General features: G+C 39.0%; 1 protein-coding gene across 1 annotated transcript; it reads left to right on the top strand.

Moving 5' to 3' along the window:
• The first annotated feature begins 882 nt into the window (after window positions 1–882).
• Window positions 883–20195, top strand: LOC143885844 (uncharacterized). Its single transcript, XM_077389895.1, has 2 exons — window positions 883–1336; window positions 20071–20195. The coding sequence occupies exons 1-2, from the start codon at window positions 883–885 to the stop codon at window positions 20193–20195; spliced, it is 579 nt and encodes a 192-aa protein (XP_077246010.1).
• The last annotated feature ends 776 nt before the right edge of the window (window positions 20196–20971 follow it).

The raw sequence follows: 20971 nt of genomic DNA on the forward strand, positions 1-20971 counted from the left end.
GATTGTTTGCTTTTCATGTGATGGATGGCATGGTTTGGTTTGCGATGTATGTTTTTCTTTTATACAATGGATGCCTAAATCAAACATACACAATGATGATTGTAATTCCCACATTAAATAAACCTCTTAAAATATTAAGTTGATAAACGGGGTTAAGTCGAAAGGACAAGACCTCGTGGCCTTCCATAGCCATCTAACCGTTAACAAGTCTAGAAAATAGGACGGTCATATGCCAAAGCAGAAGCCGATCTTATTTCTTAACTAGAGTAAACCGTTAGATTCCTATTAGGATAAGGAGAATGTGCATGATATATTGGTCACATGCCAGAGCAGAAGCCATTATAGATTGCATAGTTTTCCCAGGCGGTGGGTATAACTTAACCAAGCAAAGGGTATTGACGCCCAAAGGATATACATACTGCAATGCTTGGGGGCCAAACATAAATCGGATATCATAGGATTAGATGAATCCGCTTATTCAAAGTTGTTGAATAAGTTTTCGATGCCCATTGGAGAAATTATTCATTTCTCTTGATTCATGAGGTTGAGGGGCCCGTGAATGAGACGTCTAGTAGGCGGTTCCATCGTAGATAAAAATACCAGATCCGATGGACATGTCATGAAATTCACTAAAATGGTAGTTTTGCTAATTATGCCTCTTTCCTTTGCGCATAGATACCATGGCTTCATTCAACCCATTAGCTAAGATCCTAGATGAAAAATAAGTTAACTGTCCAAATTACCTCGACTGGAAAAGAAACATAATGGTAGTTCTCATGGCCACTAAAGTTTAATGGGTTCTTACCACTGAGGAGCCTGAACTACGTGGTCTCGATGCGCCTCAAGTAGACCACGATAGAAAGTCTAAGTGGCTTGAGGACAATGAGATGGCAAAGTGTTACATATGGTTCCATGTCTAATGTGCTACAGCAGCAACATATTGGAATAGCAATGGCCTCGGATATAATGCTAAATATTAATAAAATGTTTGGAGAGCAACATCGTACAACTAGGTTGTTGGCGATTAAAGGCCTAATATCCACCAAGATGGTAAAGGGAACCCCAGTTAGGGACCACATGCTAAAGATGATGGGCTATCTAAACGAGCTCGACATCTTGGGGGCCATCATGGATGCTGAGACGCAGATCGCCATTGTCTTGTCTTCCCTATGTGGGTCATTCAAAGAGTTTGTTATGAATTACCACATGAACAAAATGACAATGTCCCTGACAGAGCTAATGAATCAACTTCAGACAGCTGAAGATCTGCAAAAGAGTAATAAGAAAAGTGCCTTCCTTGCAGAGGGTAATGTACCCTCAGGACCTAAGCTTAAAGGTAAAGAAAAATGAAGAGCAAAAGGCCAAGGTTCTAAGAAGAACAAGCCAGTGGTAAAGAACAAGAAGAACTTTAAAAATAAGAAGTCAACCACGGGCAACGACGGATGCTTCCATTGTGGAACACCTGGACATTGGAAACGGAACTGCAGGAGCTATCTAGCTACCAAGCAGGGAAACAAACCTCACTCAGGTATGTTGCAAGTTTTTGTTACTGAAACCAATATGATTGGTCCTGTATTTTTCTGGTGCGTAGACACAGGTGCAGCCTCACACATTTGTAATATTTTGCAGGGGTTCAGAATAATCAAAAGGTTGACTGAGGGCGAGCTCACCCTACAGGTTGGAATTGAAGCAACGGTTGCTGTCCAAGCTGTAGGAGATTATGTTTTGACATTCGCAGGCGATTATCTAATATTAAAGAATTGTCTCTATGTACCTTCAATAAAAAGGAATTTAATTTCAGTTTCAAAATTGTTTGATGATGGATATTCTACTAGTTATAATAAAAATTCTGTTTTTATTAAAAAGAGAAATTCCTTAATTGTGAAAGGTACAATGAGTCATGGCCTATACATAATTATTTTCTTAGAGAATGTAAGCAATGTAGAGAATATTCCGAGTGTTGATGTTCCAAACCTCAAAAGAGCAAGGGACACGGTAATTCCAACACATCTTTGGCATCTTCGATTAGGTCATATTGGCTTAGAGCGGATCACAAGATTAGTGAAAGATGGTCCATTAGATTTAATCCAAGTGAAACCCTTTCCAACTTGTGAGCCATGTCTCCAAGGCAAAATGACTAAAATTTCTTCAAAGGCAAGAGGGGAAGAAGCGAAAGTGTATTGGAATTGATACATACGGATGTATGTGGTCCTCTTTCTCATCCTGCGAGATAAGGGTATGTCTACTTTGTGACTTTCACGGATGACCATTCAAGGCACAGCTACCTGTACCTAATGCGACGTAAGTCTGAGACCTTTGAAAAGTTTAAAGAGTTCAAGAATAAAGTAGAAAACCAGCTAAATAAGAAGATTAAAACACTTGACTCCGATAGCGGAGGAGAGTACCTCTCGGATGAGTTTAAGGACTATTTAAAAGAAAACGGAATAGTTTCTCAATGAACTCAACCTGCAACACCAAAGTTAAACGGTGTGTCAGTAAGGAGAAATCAAACAATGTTAGACATGGTTCGATCTATGATGAGCTTTGCTCAGGCACCTTTGTTTCTATGAGGATTCACCCTAGAAACGGCGCTCTACATCCTTAATCGAGTACCAACTAAATCAGTACCAAGGACTCCATATGAGGATATGGGGTTGTCCTGCCCATGTTAAAAAGATAGGTGTTGAAAAGTTGGAGGCACGAACCAATAGGTGTCTCTTTATTGGATATCCTAGGGAAACAAAGGGTTATATATTTTATAACCCTGGTGAGCAAAACTATTTTGTGAGCCGAAATGCCGCATTCTTAAAAAAAGAGTTCATTCAAGATGCGAGCGGAAAGGATAGGATTGCCTTAGAAGAGTAACCCAAAAATCCAATAGAGAGATATGAGGAAGTTGAGCAAGTACCCACGAAACATATTCCAATACTCTGAAGTAATAGTAGGGAGGTCAGACAACCCGATAGACTTGTCTACTTGGGTGAAGTGAATACAGAAGATACAGATCCCTTTAACTACAAAAAGGCGGTGTTAGACTTCGATACGAGAAAATGGATGGATGCTATGAAATTCGAAATGGACTCATGTATTCCAATAAGGTCTGGACTCTCATTTATCCACCTGAGGGTATTAAACCCATTGGATGCAAATGAATGTTCAAGAGCAAGAAGATCCCTGATGGAAAGTGTGGGAGCGAGTTTTTTCCCACGGGGCGGCAGGGGATCACCACATCAGGATCTCTAGGAGTGTTTAGTTTGATATGTGTTTCATGCGGACTCGGGACCGAGGTCCTAACTTCGCAAGAAAGAGAAACTCTAAGCCGCCACCTAGGTTAGGGCTTGTTCTTCCGATGAAAAGGGGACTGTTACCCGAGTTTCATTGGAGGAACAGTAACCAAAGGGGTTCTTTTGCTCTGGGCCTTTGAACCTTATATTTTGCTCTGGGCCTTTGAACCTTATATTTTGCTCTGTTTGCTTTAAGGCGTGGTCCTTACAGATATCTGGGTAAGGGTTATGGTTATTATAAGCCCAAGGGTTCCCATGGGTTCAACTAAAGTCCTTATTTTGATGATCAACAAACTTAAATTGATTAGTCCTTTATGGACTGATGTGTTGCCTTGGAGTGTTGTGCTACAGACAGGTATGTCACAGGCTTACATATCCAAGCACACCACCATAGATGGCCTATGCTTGAAGATGAACCAAACACAAGTCAAAGGAGCTGGACCATACTTAGATCAATCATGCTTTGGAGGGAAAACCAAGGAGAAGCTCAACATCAAGCATCTCAAGCATTCGAACAAGCAAAGGAAGATCATTGAAGGTCAAAGCTTAAGGATCAACATGCAAAGGAGCTTAAAGACATTGGTGGCATCATCCTTGGAAGATGTCAAGCAAGGAGCTCAAGTGAAGATCCCACAAGCAAGCCAAGAACCATATTGAAGATCAAATGAAGATTAGCTCAAGAGTTCATTCAAGAGACTGTTCAAAATGATAGAATGTATTCCTCTCTCTCTGTCTCTCTTGGACTTTCTCTTGACCAAGGCACATCTTAAAACCCCCAAAAAATATTTTTCAAAGAGACTCACAACCTTGAAAATGACTTAAATGGATAAGTGAATGACCATGGAGGTGTACAAGCATGTTGGGACCCATATGGCATTCGATTACGTAGTATAAAAATAAGTTCTAAGGGGCAAACCTTGATCAGCAACTAAATCCTATCATCACTTTTCTGAAACATTTTCAAATATTTTTAAAATATTTTTAACAAAAAGATCTCATCATTTTCATTCAAATCGAGTATAAGAACGTCAAAATTCGACGAGAAACGAATGAGATATGAATTTTACAAGATTGAAACTAAAATGTGGAATCCTGGTACGAAACTCCGTGGAACCCCACGGAGCTCCGTGAAGCTCGCTGGAACAAAAAAAACTAGTTTCTTTTTTACCCAGAAATTACCAAAATGCCCCCAAAAGGTTATATTGAGTTGGATAGCTATATATACACATCAAATGAACTTCAAAATCAAGGATTATGATGTTCCAACTGAAAAAAATCCTAAATCAAACTTGTTTATTAATTTTGGGTCAAATCTCTCTCCAATTCTCTTTGTGCCTTGATCTTGAGCAAAACCTTTTGAGATTGGGTTAGGCTTTATTTTTAATCATTTTTTAGAGAATCTTGTGAGCTTTATATTGTATCAAGCCTACAAAAAGGCCAAGTGTTCTACTACATCGTCTTCATCTTGTTCATTGTATTTTGGCAAAAGGAACGCCGTATTTAAGTTCCTTAGAGTGATTGTGCTCAGATTGAGCAGTGGAGCTCGGATTGTATTTGGCGAAAGGAGCCCCATATTTAAGTTCCTTAGAAGATCATTAGTGGATTCCTCAAGAGATCAACTTGGGAGGAGTGGAGTAGGTCTTGGGTTTAAGACCGAACCACTATAAAATCTTATGTCAAGCTTCATTGTCTCTTCTCTTCTTCTCTTTGGTAAGTGCTTCTACTCTTGACTCTAAAACTAATCCATATTCTTGATCTACTTAAAACTAGTGTAAGAAAGTTTTCCAAAGTTCTAAAACATTTTAAAGACACCCAATTCACCCCCCTCTTGGGTTACCTATTGGGATTTCACTTGGTATCAAAGCTTAGGCTCTTATAGAGGCTTTCATTTGAAAACCTACAAGAGAACGATCTATTAGCAACCTAATGGCTTCTAGACTTCTTGCTTTGATGGAGCTGATTATGGATCTTGGTCGATCCGTATGAAGTCCTATCTTAAAAGTCAAGATGGAGATATCTTGCGGATAATCGAATACAATTTTACCTTACCCAAGAGACTAAGTGATTATGATCAAAAAATATTTTCTCAAAATTGCAAAGCTATGATTGCTATATCTTGTTCATTACCTAGTTGTATGTTTGAGAATATTGCATCTTGTAAAAATGCTAAACACATTTGGAATGAAATAGAAAAATCTCATAAAACAAATCCTTGTCTTTTAGCATCAATTCAAGAAGAGAATCCCCCTAAAGATAAAGTGTCATATGAAGAACTAAGAAAGGGATATGATGACCTCTACAATGAGTTAATAGATAGAGACGAAAAGAATATATTTATTAAGAAAACCATTGACTCAATGAAAAAAGAATAGAAACCCTCCAAAATGAACTCAATGAAACTTCAAGCAAAGAAAAGAAGTTGCTTGAAGAAAATAAAAAATTAGAGAATGAAAACATTGAGCTCATTGAAAAGTATAAATTATTGAGTGAAGATGAAGAAGAATTAAGATCTAGCTCATCTCATCAAATAGATTACTTAGAAGATAAAATTGAGGAGATGAAACTAGAAAAAGAAAAGATTGAGTTGGAATACAAGAAACTACAAGAAGAAAAGGATAAACATATTTGTAAACACTCTTGTTGTTCATCTTGCCCCTCATCTACCTATTCATATGCTTCTTGTGATTATTGTGGAAGATTTGGACATTACAAATCTAGCTGGAGGTTTAGATTTGTAAAAAGTAGCAAGTTTGTTTGGGTTGGAAAAGACTTATCTTATAGGACAAACTTGAGTGGACCCAAGATGGTTTGGGTTCCAAAATCCCCTACTTAAGTCATTTGTTGCTCTAGTAGATTTTAGGGTTGTACTTGAATTGGTATATTAAAAGAAATTAAGATAGATACATGGATTTGAAGTTCAATCATTACTTTGTTTCTCACATGCACTTGATTGTCATATCTTTGTTTAAAAAAAAAAAAGAGGTTCACTAGATACTTCACTTTATGCATCTAGCTAGTTTGTGCTAAAATGATAAATCATTTGAATTCCATACTAGACATGTAATTATTGAATATCATATGTCTAGCCATTAGTACTTAAAAGATCACATCATTTGAAATTGAATCATAGATACAAATATGCTTATCTAGCTTGATGTCTATGTATCTATGATGTAGTATTCATACCATTTATGACATGATATATTTGATTGCCATCGTGCATAATAGATTGTATTCTCTCGTAATGGTATGATCATGTAATATAGTCTAAGTGTTTGGTATATCACTTGAATCTCATTCATACACTTAGTAGCCTCATTGACTCATAGGATTTGCCTAGTTGGTTGAAGATTGGTTTCTAAGTCTTCAGTCCAAGTAGGTCCAATTTAATATTTGCTAGATCCTAAGGTGTTCACCTAGTCTATCAGATTCTATTTAGCAAAATTGAAACAGATATGGGTCACAATACAAAGCTTAATGAATTTCAAAATCTATAATATATGTCATGAGAAATTCATAAGTTGATTCATTAGCCTAAGGTGACTCTCATCCATGAAATTTTTTTGAAATCACTTGGCTTTTGAAATAATCCATTTGAACTTAAAATCTTACATCGTCTAAAAAAAAATGATATTAGTTCAATATGAGAAATCCATATGAGTTATCTTTTTCTCTCGTTGTACTAATCATGTCTATGATCTTTAATATGATCATTCATCTATGACATTTGTTTCACTTGTTTAAAAAAAATACAAAGATGAATAAAACACACTAATAAGTGAAGATAATGTGAAATGCTAAGAAACTTTGTTTATCTCAAATCCTTCACAACAAACATATGTATACATAGTCTATGGAGTATATTATATATTTACTTATCTATGATATCCATATGATCTATGATGAGTTCATAAAGTTTAAATAATCTTGAATAATCCAAATTTGTGTGAACTTCAAATTAAAGAGGGAAATCAATTGTTATATTTATTAAATCTCCTTAACTAATGGCGATTGATTCAAATTGATATATATTTTGCCTATTATATATGTGTGATCTATGTGTATCAAAAAATTACATCACTAAGTTTGAGCTATTTGGGAAGTTTAACTAATGAACCCAAACTTATATTCATGAGACGATGGTCATATAGCCTAACTTGTGCCTAAAAGTGAGACATAAATTAGAAACATGTGTTTTAGGCTAAAATGTGTTTTATAATTATAACTTGATTTTTTACTCAAATCCATCAAACACATAGACAAGAGATGAAAACTAGTTTGTTTCTTTAGGAAAATTGAATACAACTAGTTGTCTCAAAATAATAGAGTTGGTTGTCCTATGATAGGTTGTTTGAATCGTTATATTAGTTATCCTTGGTGTGATTGTTTATTGATTGTATAGCACTCTATATATTATTACCCCTTGATCGGTATTAGCTGCATGGTAAAGATGTTAAACCTTAAAGTTAAAAGCTATTCAATTGGTGTTCATGACTTCTTTCGAAGGAACGGTACCATCACTTTAATTAAGACATCTAATTTATTTGGCTTCTTTCCAACATCTAAACCACGATCAATCTTATGTGTCTTACCTTATTATATACTATATGGACATATTCAGGAGAAGTGTATTTTGCTTAGTCACCTATAATTTTATTTGGTATTAGCAAACATGCAATTGTAGCCCAATGGTTCACCTTCAACTATTCGCATAACGACCCTTGGAGACTATGTTTGAGCAGCCATTTGTATTCATACACTGTATGATTCACTCTCAAAGGGGGAGCTTCAAAGTCATATATGTCCCATCTTGGACTTATCATATGGTTCCCATATATGCATCTTCTTACATATGATAAGTACCCTCATTTGGAGTCTTGCTACTTTATATGTGTTTTGTTCGAGCTTGTCTTATGTTCTTATTTTGAGATCATCTATCAATTTTTGTATAAGACAAAAGGCCCATAGCCTTATCCTTACTATCATATCTTCTTAGGCTTCAGATTTATCCTGGATGGACTTATATGGCATCATCTTTGCCATTAATAAGTATCATGTTCTAGAATTTTTTTTTTGAAAATTCTCTAGAAATATCCTTCATAGGACCGTGCCTTAGTTAATTAGTCCATCTCTTATGAACTAACTCCCTTATCATTTGCTTTTAAATCTATTTGGACAAATCTCCATGATAACATTCATTGGGTGATCATTCATTGTCATATCTTTAGCCCATTCTGCTCTTTCATGCCTTATCTTCCTTGTTTCACCTAAGGCCAATGATAAATACTCAGGGGGAGAGCTAAATAGTCATATCCTTATGTTTACATGGATCATTGTAAGATGCTTACATTGTCCATTTCAACATTCCCCACTAGTTGTGCTCAAAATTGTAAATCTTGACAAAAAACAATTGCTTATCATTCCTTGTTCTCAACTTTGCTTCTTAAATCCTTCATGATAAGCCTTAGGAATAGCTTGAAATGTTATATCATCACTCGTTTTATGGGCCATAAAGTTATTTCAGTGACACTCTTTTCTTGTGCCCAATCTATACTAAACAAAACATAAGAGTCCTTACAAATGTCAATCTATATATCTATGTTTTATTTGTCCCTATAATGTGCACTCAAGTTGATTACCCTATATTCATGATAGTTTCATAATAGAACCTTCAATGTCATATCTTCTTAATCTTTTTGCTTGTTATGCCATGCCTTGATTCATCTATATTCATGCATAACAAATTTTAGGGGGAAGCTTAACTGTCAAATCTTATATGATCATCGGCTTCATAGGACTGTGTTTAGAATGTTCATACTATTAAAGATCCTTTGATTGTGCTTAAACTGCATATCTATCTTTACATACTCAAAAAAAAAAAATTGGTGGCTTGTCATGCTAAACCTTGAAATTGCATTATTTATTTCTTGATAAGTATATAATGAGCTTTAACTTGCCACATTACTCTTATTTAATGGGTCATAGGGTTACTTAACATTAGATATATTCTTATATACCCTAAAACTGTGCTAAAATGGTATGTCTCTTTATTTTTTCAACAGAGGCCTGTTTTGTCTTAGTTCATCCGATTTCTTATGTTCTTATACTCTTATCATGCATATTTTAACTTAATCATAATGTATCCATGATAAGTAGATAGGGGGAGTGCATATTGAATATCTCTTATGTCATTAACTGTGCTTAACTGGCTACTCTGCCCTTTTTGTTGTTGCCAAAAGGGGGAGAATTTGCGCAATTGATTAGATGTCCATAATCCATATGCATTTTATACTATATTTTGTTAAATCTAACTTGTGCATATGTTGAGGGGGAGTAGTAATGTTAGTAATGTTTATCATGTACATCTAATCATCTTAAGAGGTTCATCCCACCTATCTAATCAATCTGGTTTGTCATCATCAGAAAGGGGGAGATTGTAAGCCCAAGGGTTCCAATGGGTTCAACTAATCACCTTGTTTTGATGATCAACAAACCTAAATTGATTAGCCCTTTATGGACCGATGTCTTGCGATGGAGTGTTGTGTTATAGACAGGTATTTCACAAGCTTACATATGCTAGCACATCAGCATAGATGGCCTATGCTTGAAGATGAACCAAACACAAGTTAAACGAGCTGGACCATACTTAGATCAATCATGCCTTAGAGGGAAAATCGAGGAGAAGCTCGGCATCAAGCATCTCAAGCATTCAAACAAGCAAAGGAAGATCATTGAAGGTCAAAGCTTAAGGATCAACATGCAAAAGAGCTTGAAGACAATGGTGGCATCATCCTTAGAAGATGTTAAAGGAAGGAGCTCAAGAGAAGATCCCACAAGTAAGCCAAGAACCATATTAAAGATCAAATGAAGGTTGGCTCAAGAGTTCATTCAAGAGATTGTTCAAAATGGTAGAATGTATTCCTCTCTCTTTCTCACTCACTCTCTTGGACTTTCTCTTGATCAAGGCACATCTTAAAACCCCCAAAAATTATTTTTAAAAGAGACTCACAACCTTAAAAAGGACTTAAATGGATAAGTGAAATACCATGATGGTGTACAAACATGTTGGGACCCATATGGCATTCCATTACATAGTATAAAAACAAGTTCTAAGGGGAAACCTTGATCAGCAACTAAATCCTATCATCACTGGTCCAAAATATTTTCAAATATTTTTTTTAATATTTTTAACTGAAAGATCACATCATTTCTATCCAAATCGTGTATAAGAACGTCGAAATCCTACGCGAAACGAATGAGATATAAATTTTACAAGATTGAAACTAAAATCTGGAATCCAGGTACGGAACTCCATGGAACCCCACGGAGCTCCGTGAAGCTCACTGGAACAAAAAAATATAGTCGTTATGGCTATAACAGCTAGTTTTTTTTACCCAGAAATTACTAAAATGCCCCCAAACGGTCATATTGAGTTGGATACCCATATATACACATCAAGTGGACTTCAAAATCAAGGATTTTGATGTTCCAACTCAAAAAAACCCTAAATCAAACTTGTTTATCAATTTTGGGTCAAATCTCTCTCCAATTCTCTTTGTGCCTTGATCTTGAGCAAAACCTTTTGAGATTAGATTAGGCTTTGTTTGTAATCATTTTTTAGAGAATCTTGTGAGCTTTACATTGTATTAAGCCTACAAAAAGGCCAAGTGTTCTACTACATCTTCTTCATCATGTTCAATGTATTTTGGCGAAAGGAACGCCGTTTTAAGTTCCTTTGAGCGGTTGTGCTCTGTGAGACCCGATCTCGTGAGGAGGTGTGGGAGCCAATTTTTTTCCTTGTTTGCGCAGGACGACGGGGGATCACCACAATCGGGTTTTACGTAGGGGATGTTATTTGATCTGTGCTAGTTGCGGACTCGGGACCGTACTCTTAAGTTCGCAAGTTTAGAGAAACTCAAAGTCGCCACCTAGGTTAGGGCCTAGGACCCGTGTCTATTCTTCAAAGGAAATGAGTAATGACTCGAATTTCATTGGAAGAATAGTAATTAGGGGTACCATTGCTCTGGGCCTAGAACCTTATATTTTACTCTGTTTGCTTAAGGATAGTCCTTACAGATATCCAGGTAAGGGTTGTGGTTACAATTGGGGAAGGTTTTAAGCACCCTTCTCGCCCGGCTTAATCCAGTCTCTTAACTTAGATTGGCATTTTGGAAGGATTTGAAATGAAATAATTTGATTTTTATTTTCCTTGTTTAGATTATGGTTAATTCCGAATGTAAATGGAGTGAATTTACAAAAGAAACAAAAATAAGTGATAATTAACCTGATCGGTGTTGTAAGTTGTTTACGGCCCTAAAAGGAACTCGCAACTACTCACGATTAGGTTAACTTAAATCAAACGGAAAATGACTGTACAGAAAGTAAAAGTAAAGCAGGGGGTTTATATCGAAAGTTCAGGGGGCAATTTGTGCGCCCGAGATCCTATGATGTCACCACCTCGTACTTTACTATGCAGAAAGCTATAAATTGCAGAAAGTAAAGAGCAAGTCAGAGGGAATAATGTCTCAAGCGCTCGGCCGTAGCAGAACATGTAACAACCCTCAAAAAAAATATATATATATATATAAAACTCGGAATTCCGAGAATAATTCTCGGAACTCCGAGAACCACTGGAGAGATCTCGGAACTCCGAGAAAATAACCTCGGAATTCTGAGAAATCGGACAGTAGTTTTGGAATCCGGTTCTCGGAACTCCGAGAGCATTTCTCGGAACTCCGAGAATTCTCGGAACTCCGAGAAAATGCCTCGGAACTCCGAGAACGTCGCGGATTGAGAATCCGAGAGTTTCCAAACTCTCTATGAAGTGCCGATTTCCATCCTTTTTTGGTAAGTTAACACCCAAACAAACCCTAAAAAGATTCATGACCATATATATACACTATCATAACCTAATGTTCTTCATAAATCAAAACCCTAAAACCTAAGGAGAATAAGAAAAGGAGAATTCAAGGAAAGGGAGAAGAAGGAAGGGCTTTCAACTCCAAGATCCATCAAGCTTCATTCAATTCTCTCCATTCAAGTAATCAATCACATCAATCAAACCAATCCATTCAAAGGCAAAGGCAAGATTTCGGATTATGTTTTGTAATCTACACTATAACTAGAGTTCTTGAAAATTTAGATAAAACCTCTTATGTTTTTGTTTCTTGATTCTTGAATCCAATTCATGGCTTTCATTGAAAACCCACAACCCTATGATGGAGATGATTTAAAGGCCATAGTTTCTTATACCCTTGATACCATTTCCCTCGTACCCAAAAAGGGGCGAGAAGGTCAAAAGAACTACGTGAACTCCTCGTACAAAAACAGTGCGAAAGGTATCTTCGTACAAAAACAGTTCGAAGGTTATAATTCTACATGGGTATCATTGTGTATAGAAATTAATGGGGAAGGAAAGGGAAGAGCATAGTCTCTAAACGATTTTAGAACCTTAGATTCTAATGACTAGAGCAATAGTTTCTAATGAACAATCATATTTAACAAGGAGTCCTATTTTTGCAAATTCAAAGGTGTTATTAGAAAAACCTCTATATTATTGCTTATTGTTGCACCAAATACCATGTCTTTCTTGATATGCTAAATTTCTTTGATATGCCTCTAATATGAGATGATTATATCTTTACATCTTCAATTGCCTAAGTTAAGTTTTATTACTCTGCATAACCGTTATTCTTGCATCCTGACCTTTAAAACTTTTCAACAGACTTTAATGGCGAAAATCCAGAAAACCAGCAAATCGATCAAAACGAAGGAGCATTTGCTGATGAGATGACCTAGGCAATGGGATGGGGAGAGATGGCATAGTTTAGGCAGTTATTTATTTCTTTTAGTTTTCTTTCCAAAGTCCTTTGGGGCATGGATATTTAATTTGGCAAATTTGTGGAGTTATTATTGAAAGTATTGGAATAAAATTCTCTTCCCTTATTTTTGTCTCTATTTCATTAAATAAATGATTTGTTTTTAACTAAGACTTCCGCTGTATGAAAGAATGAATGTGTTTTGTGCCTCTTTTATTTTTTTTGAGAGGCGTAGCAATCCGGATTTTTGGGCTCGTTTGCTCTGTTTTATAAAGAGTTAGGCTCAGAATTGCCTCAAAATTTAGCCTGAGAATCCGGGTCGTTACAGAACAAGTCTCTTTGATACCTCGACCTCATATCTTACTGTGCAAATGTAAAAGTACAGAAAGCAGTAAAGTGCTAAAATTAGTGAAAGGTAGCTAAAGGGGCTTGACGTCAAGGCGATGAAACCCACACTACCCGTTTTGTAAATACCCAACAGAAAAGTAAATGGATTACCTTTTTTTAGGTTTGTATCGTAAGTTGCTTTCGGCAGAGCCTGATTTCACAACTTCCTTTACGACAGAAAAGTAAATGGATTACATTTTTTTAGGTTTGTATCGTAAGTTGCTTTCGACAGAGCCTGATTTCGCAACTTACTTTACGACAAAAAAGTAAATGGATTACATTTTTTAAGTTTGTATCGTAAGTTGCTTTCGGCAAAGCCTGATTTCGCAACTTACTTTATGATAGAAAAGTAAATGGATTACATTTTTCAGGTTTTCTAATCTTACCACTGGAGAGTTGGGCAGCGTAACCGCACTTGTTGGAAGAAGGTGACTTCAGAAATTGCCAAAATTTCGGCAGAACCATGGCGCTATATTGATAATAGGTTGTTGGGTTCTCTGAAATTCGGCAGCGCTATCGCGTTGAGTTGAAAGGGGGCCTTCGAGGCTATGGAGACATCGGCGGCGCAACGGCGCTGTATAGCCGAAAATGCCTCCTAATTTGCTGAGATTTCAGCAGAACAATAGCATTACTATGGAAAAGTAGCTTGTAGTTCTGCGAAATTCAGCAGAACTACGGCGTAAACAAAAAAAAGGACGCTATGAACCTTCAGAAACTTGGCGGAAGGCCGACGTCCGATAGGAGCTACCTAGTGTTTCTCTACTTTCTCTCTTCTAAAGCAAGCTAACTAGGGTTTCTGTCTGATTTTCTGCAGGGGTTTGAGGCTTGAAAAAAGGAGAAATACACTGAAAGAAGGTGTACACACCTGAGGGGAGAGAGAGAGAGAGAGAGAGAGAGAGGAGGGATAAGTGTTAAAAAAACCTTTACCCCCCAAATAGGGGAGGGGTAAAAAATATCTGGTTTGAACCAGAATTCGTCTGGGATGAATTCTTAGATGACATCATCCCCATAAAGGTGGATGATGTCGTCCCCGCTTCCCGTGATAGTTCGTCTCTTCTCTGTTTTGTTTTGTAGTATTTTTTTGTCTCTTGTCGATATGTTCGATCGTCCATATCTCTTCCGATTGGACTCCGATTCACACGCGGCCAGGTTCGTTGGATTCTTTATGTTCAGGGCTTTCCAATGAGCCAGAAATCGGGTGCTTTCAGGAGACTGGGTGTCATTTGGGCACCAAAGAAAGGTTTCAGACCCAAAGTTAACCTGTCGATTGGGAGTGCCGTGTGCAAACAGACTTTCAAGTGGCGGCGGTTTCGTCTCTTATCAAGGCATTCGGTCGTCCATATCTCTTCCAATTGGACTCCGATTCGCACGAGGTCAGGTCCGTTGGATTCCTTGTGTTCAAGGTTTTCCAACGAATCCGACGAGGGTGTCCTTTGGGTGCTAAAAAGTGAGTTTTGGACCCTAGGTTAACCTACTGATTGGGAGTGCAGTGTACAGACGGACTTTCCGGTTTATACCGTAAAAGACGGGTGCTATGTAGACAGGCTTTTGGTTTGTCAAAAAAAGTGGGTGCTAATATAAAACAGGCTTTCAGTGGTTGAAAACATTGTTAGGTACCCTAAAAAGAGATTGAGAGAAACACGACTGGTGCTCCGGAACTCTTCATAAGGTTCTTTCTCGCGTCACCTATCACTAATACATCCTTGACAAAATTGGGTGTCTACAGGGGGGCACAACCCGTCTCCCTCTTGGTCTCTCGATACCCATGCGAGAGACGTGCGCTTTTAATTATTGATATGAATAATCTTTTCCGTAAACTTGGGATACTAAAGAAATCTGAATTTCACGCAAAAGATGATGACCAGAGTCGCCACCTAGGTAAGGGACCTAGGACCTATAAATGACGCTGCAATGATCTGCGATCTCAGAATGTAGATCTGTTGCCTGATGTGGGAGCCGGTTTTTTCCCGTGTTTGCGCAGGACGACAGGGGATCACCACAATCGGGTTTTCAAAGAGGGGGTGTTATTTGATCTGCACTACTCACGAACTCGGGAACATAGTCCTAACTTCGTAAGTTAAAGAAACTCAGAGTCGCCACCTAGGTTAGGGCCTAGGACCCGTGTCTATTCTTCCAAGGAAATGAGTAACGACTCGAATTTTATTTGGAAGAATAGAAATCAGGGGTTCCTTTGCTCTGGGCCTAGAACCTTATATTTTACTATGTTTGCTTAAGGCGTGGTCCTTACATATATCTAGGTAAGGGTTGTGGTTATAATTGGGGAAGGTATTAAGCACCCCGCTTGCCCAGATTAATCCGGTCTCGTAACTTAAATTGGCATTTTGAAAGGATTTAAAATAAAAGGATTTGATTTTGTTTCCCATGTTAGATTATGCTTAATACCGAATGTAAATGAAGTGTATTCATGAAAGAAATAAAAAATAAGTGATAGTTAACCTGATTGATATTGTAAGTTGCTTACGAAAGATCCAAACATCGTAACTTACTCACAACACGGGTTAACTTAAATCAAACGAAAAATGACTGTACAGAAAGGAAAGGAAAAATCGAAACAAAGGCGCGGTTCGGTTCGATCCTGTTTGAGACCATGTGTCACAGGCTCCAAGGGAACTCTGCAACTGATCCCAAGTAGGCCCCCTCTCCATAAATCAAACAGAAAATGACAGTACAGAAAGTAAAAGTATGGCAGAGGGGTTTATATCCTAAGTTCAGGGGGCAATTTGTGCGCCTGAGATCTTATGATGTCACCACCTCGCACCTTACTGTGCAAAAAGCTGTAAATTGCAGAAAGTAAAAACAAGTAGGAGGGAATAATGTCTCAAGCGCTCGGCCGTAGCAGTACAAGTCTCTTTGACACCTCAACCTCGTACCTTACTTTGAAATGTAAAAGTACAGAAAGCAGTAAAGTGCTAGAATTAGTAAAAGGCGGGTAGAGGGGCTTGACATTTGGACAATGAAACTCACCCTAACAGTTTCGTAAATGAAAGTTGTAAATAGTATAAAGTAGTAAAGGGGTAGGTAGAGGGGCTTGACATCTGGACGATGAAAGCCACCCTACCCGTTTTGTAAATGAAAGTTATAAATAGCAGAAAGTAGTAAAGAAGCAGGTAGAGGGGCTTGACATCACGGATGATGAAACCCACCCTACCTGTTTTGTAAATACACAACTGAAAAGTAAAGGAATTACATTTTTTAGGATTTTTAACTTACCACTGGAGAGAGTTGGGCATCGTAACTGCGCTTGTGTTGAAAGGGGAGCCTCAAAAGGCTGCGGAGAAATTGGCAGCGTAACGGCATTGTATAGCCGAAAAAGTTCCTGTAGACATTTCGACAGAACAACGGTGCTACTATGGAAAAGTAGCTTGTAGTTCTGTGAATTTCGGCAAAACAACGGCCCAAAAAAGAAACAACGCTCTGAACCTTCGGAAATTCGGCGAAATGCCGACGTCCGAAAAGAGCTACCTAGTTTTCTCTACTTTCTCTCTTCTAAAGCAAGCTAACTAGGGTTTCTGTTTGAATTTCTGTAGGGGTTTGGGGTTTGAAAGGGGGAGAAATACACTGAAACATAGTGTATACACCAGGGGAGAGAGAGAGAGAGAGAGAGAGAGAGAGAGAGAGGTAAGTGTTAAAAACCTTAACCCTCCATAGGGGAGGGGTTAAAAATATCTACTCGACATCCAAATTCGTCTCAGGCGAAGTTGGGGATGACATCACCCATAAATATCTGGGTGTTGTCGTCCTCAGTCGCAGCGATAGTTCGTCTCTTCTCTGTTTTGTTCCGTAGTGTTTTCGTCTTTTATCAGCAATTTCGATCATCCATATCTCTTCCGATTGGACTCTGATTCGTACACGGTCAGGTCTGTTGGATGCCTTGTGTTCAAGGCTTTCCAATGAACCAGAAATCAGGTGGTTTCAGGAAGCCAGGTGTCCTTTGGGCGCCAAAAGAGAGTTTAAGACCGAAACTTAACCTGCCGATTGGGAATGTTGTGTGCAGACGGGCTTACCGATGAATGTCAAAAATGGCGGGTGCTGAGTTGACAGGCTTCTGCTTCGACGAAAAAGGCAGTTGCCGTGTTAAAATGGGCTTTCAGGTGGTGGTGGTTTTGTCTCTTATCAATGCATTTGGTCGTCCATATCTCTTCCAATTGGACTCTGATTCGCACGCAGTCAGGTCCATTGGATTCCTTGTGTTCAGGGCTTTCCAATAAATCAGAAATCGAGTGCTTTCGAGAGACAGGGTGTCCTTTGGGCCCAAAAAGAGAGTTTTGGACCCAAAGTTAACCTCCCGATTGGGAATGCCGCGTGCAGACGGGCCTACTGGTGGATGGCATAAAAGGCGGGTGCTGTGTAGACAGGCTTTTGGTTTGCCGAGAAAGGCGATTACTGTGTGGAAACAGGCTTTCTGGTGGTGGTGAAACGGCTTTCAGAAATAGTTTGTTGCCCTAAAGAGAGCTTGGGAGAAACACAACTAGTGCTCTTGAACTCGTCATAAGGTTCTTCCTCGCGTCACCTATCACTAATACTATCTTGACAAAATTGGGTGTCTACAGATGCCCTTCTTTGGTAGAGGGTGCGAAGCACCTGAATGCCAAAGTAAGGAGACAGCAAAATTTTGTCAATGAAGGCTAATGATAAGCTTGCAAGACTCACATCAAGTCCTTGGGCATGCAGCCCTCTCTGAAGAATCTTGCTGTCAGGTCATCGAGTGGAAATCTCTCGCCGACGGTTTTGGGGTTTTTGAAAATACGACCGTTTAGAACGAGTCCTAGGATGGACGTCATTACTAACAGCCGGGAGGGACATCAGGAATCAAGTTAAGGATACATGACTCAAGGAGGGACCTCTGGGGACGTCATTATAGACATCCAGTGCGGACACTGATAATTGAGATGTCAAAGTGACACCTGCTGATTGGTACGACGGATCGTAAGATTTTTTATATGACACTGTGTATTAAATAGTGCCTGATTATGATGAGTTACCGTGTACAAACGGGGACTCGGGCCTCGATTTGATCTGCAGGATCATTGCAGGAGCGAAACACTTTTGGTTTGGAAAGTGATTTATGTAAAACAATAAACGCGTCCTAGAGAGCTACCACGTTATAACGGGTTTGCTCGGTATTGGCTACCATGTGATAATGGGTTCTTATTGGATTGAAGGGTTAACGTGTGATAACGGTTTAGTTTAGATTAGATATCGTGTGGAAACGGGTTTATTCTGGTTTGAAAGGGTTACCGTGCTCAGAAGAACTTGCTTTGGAAAGCTAACGCGTCGTAACAGGTTAACTCATATTTAGATACCATGTGGAAATGGATTTACTCTGGGTTGGAGGGCTACCGCGTGATAACGGGTTGACCAGGGAGAGCTAACACGTCGTAACGGGTTCGCTCGGATTTGGATACTGTGTGATAACGGGTTTATACTAGTTTGAGAGGGCTACTGTGTTCAGACGGTCTTACCTTGGGGAGCTCACACGTCGTAACGGGTTCGTTCAAATTGAATACCGTGTGGAAACGGGTTTATACCGGGTTGGAGGGCTACCGCATGATAACGGGTTTACCCGGGAGAGCTAACGTGCCATAACGGGTTGACCCTGGAGAGCTAACGCGCCATAACGGGCTAGGTCAGATTAGATACCGTGCGAAAACGGGTTTATTCTGGGTTGAAAGGGATACCATGTGATAATGGTAAACCAGGGAGATCTAATGTGTTGTAACGGGTTAGCTTAGATTAGATACCGTGTGGAAACAGGGTTATTCTGGGTTTGAAAAAGGTACCATGCGCAGACAGATTTCATTGACTTTGCTGGGGAATTGAGTCATGAGTTTATTCTTGTTTTAAAAGGGCTATCGTGTTCAGACGGACTTACCTTGGAGAGCTAACGCGTCAAAATGGGTTAAGTCAGATTAGGTACCTTGTGGAAACAGGTTAATTCAGGGTTTGAAAGGGCTACCGTGTTCGGCAGGACTTACCCTAGAGAGTTAACGCGCCATAATGGGTTAACTCATATTAGATACCTTGTGGAAAGGGGTTTATTCTGATTTGAAAGTGTCACCGTGTTCAGACGGACCTGCCCTGGAAAGCTAACGCGTCGTAACGGGTTAACTCAGATTTAAATACCATGTGGAAATGGGTTTACTCTGGGTTGGAGGGCTACCGTGTGATAACGGGTTGACCCGAGAGAGCTAATGCGCCGTAACGGGTTAGCTCAGATTGAATACCGTGTGGAAACGGGTTTATACTGGGTTGGAGGGCTACCGCATTATAACGGGTTAACCCGAGAGAGCTAACGCGTCGAAACGGGTTCGCTCAGATTTAAATAGCGTGTTCAAGATGGGTTTAGTCGGGTTTGGAGAGCTACCGTGTAGTAACGGGTTGACCCTGGAGAGCTAACGCAACAAAACGGGTTCGCTCAGATTTAGATACCGTGTTCAAGACGGGTTTAGTCTGCTTTGAAAGGGTTTCGAAAAACTCTTGCTGGGGATGATGCCTCATGGGGCTTTTGCTAGTTTTGAATACCTGATTTGGTCGTACTCTGCGGGTATAAACTTTACTAGGGAAAAAGTCTGCTAAGGATTTGGTTGTAAACTCCGCTGGGGATTTGGGTACAAAGTTCATTGGGAATTTGGTTGCAAACTCCGTTGGGGATCTGAAAACGGGATGTTCGCACGTCCCAGATTGAATTTGGCACGGCGCGAGACTTGTTTTAGAAGTGGTTGGGTTATTATCAAGAGACAAAGGCAAATACAGAGAAAGTTCTTTGATTGATTCAAAAGATACATCGGAAGAAATGACTGACGCGCCTTCTTTAGGCTCATTTACATTTGAAACACTTTCAGAAAATGAGTCAGAATCAGATGAAGAGTCTGACTCAGAGGATGAGAAATTTGCATCTGAAGGGATAACTGTAGTGAGGAGTGGGACGAAGGTGTCTGTTCAGTTGGAGAGTTCTGAATTGTCAGCATTGGCAATCATACTCTGCGGAGAGAACAGTGGAAAGGATTCCCTGATCATGCAGACTACCAGAGGGTCTTCTTGGAACATTGATCACATCAGCACCGGTTCAAGGTAATCTGCCCAATCAAACTTTAAAGTCTCTTCACACCTGTACTGCTTTCACCACCAAATATCATCTTCTTCACCTAGCCAACCGTAGCAATGAAAATCTAAAAACCAAGGACTCTCTCGCCTGTTATGGGATATGTAGACCATTCTGGAAAATCATAGCAAAGGAAGTCTTCTCCTTCTCGTCAAAACTGACCATTCAGGGTTTGCTCGAAATTCTGGCATTGGCATGACCTAACCAGCTTTTCTGTATGATCTTCTTCGGGCTAGACTGCGGTACATGGCTTGTTACTCCTGATATGTGTTGCGATATCCTAAACCAGTCATACCGACGTTGGAAGGAAATTGCAGATCATCAATTTGGACTACCCATTGTTGATATCGTCCTAATCC

Source organism: Tasmannia lanceolata, unplaced genomic scaffold (genome assembly GCF_043159265.1).
Source record: "Tasmannia lanceolata isolate RefF3 unplaced genomic scaffold, GAP_Taslan_0.1 ptg000011l, whole genome shotgun sequence".
Lineage (NCBI taxonomy): Eukaryota > Viridiplantae > Streptophyta > Magnoliopsida > Canellales > Winteraceae > Tasmannia > Tasmannia lanceolata.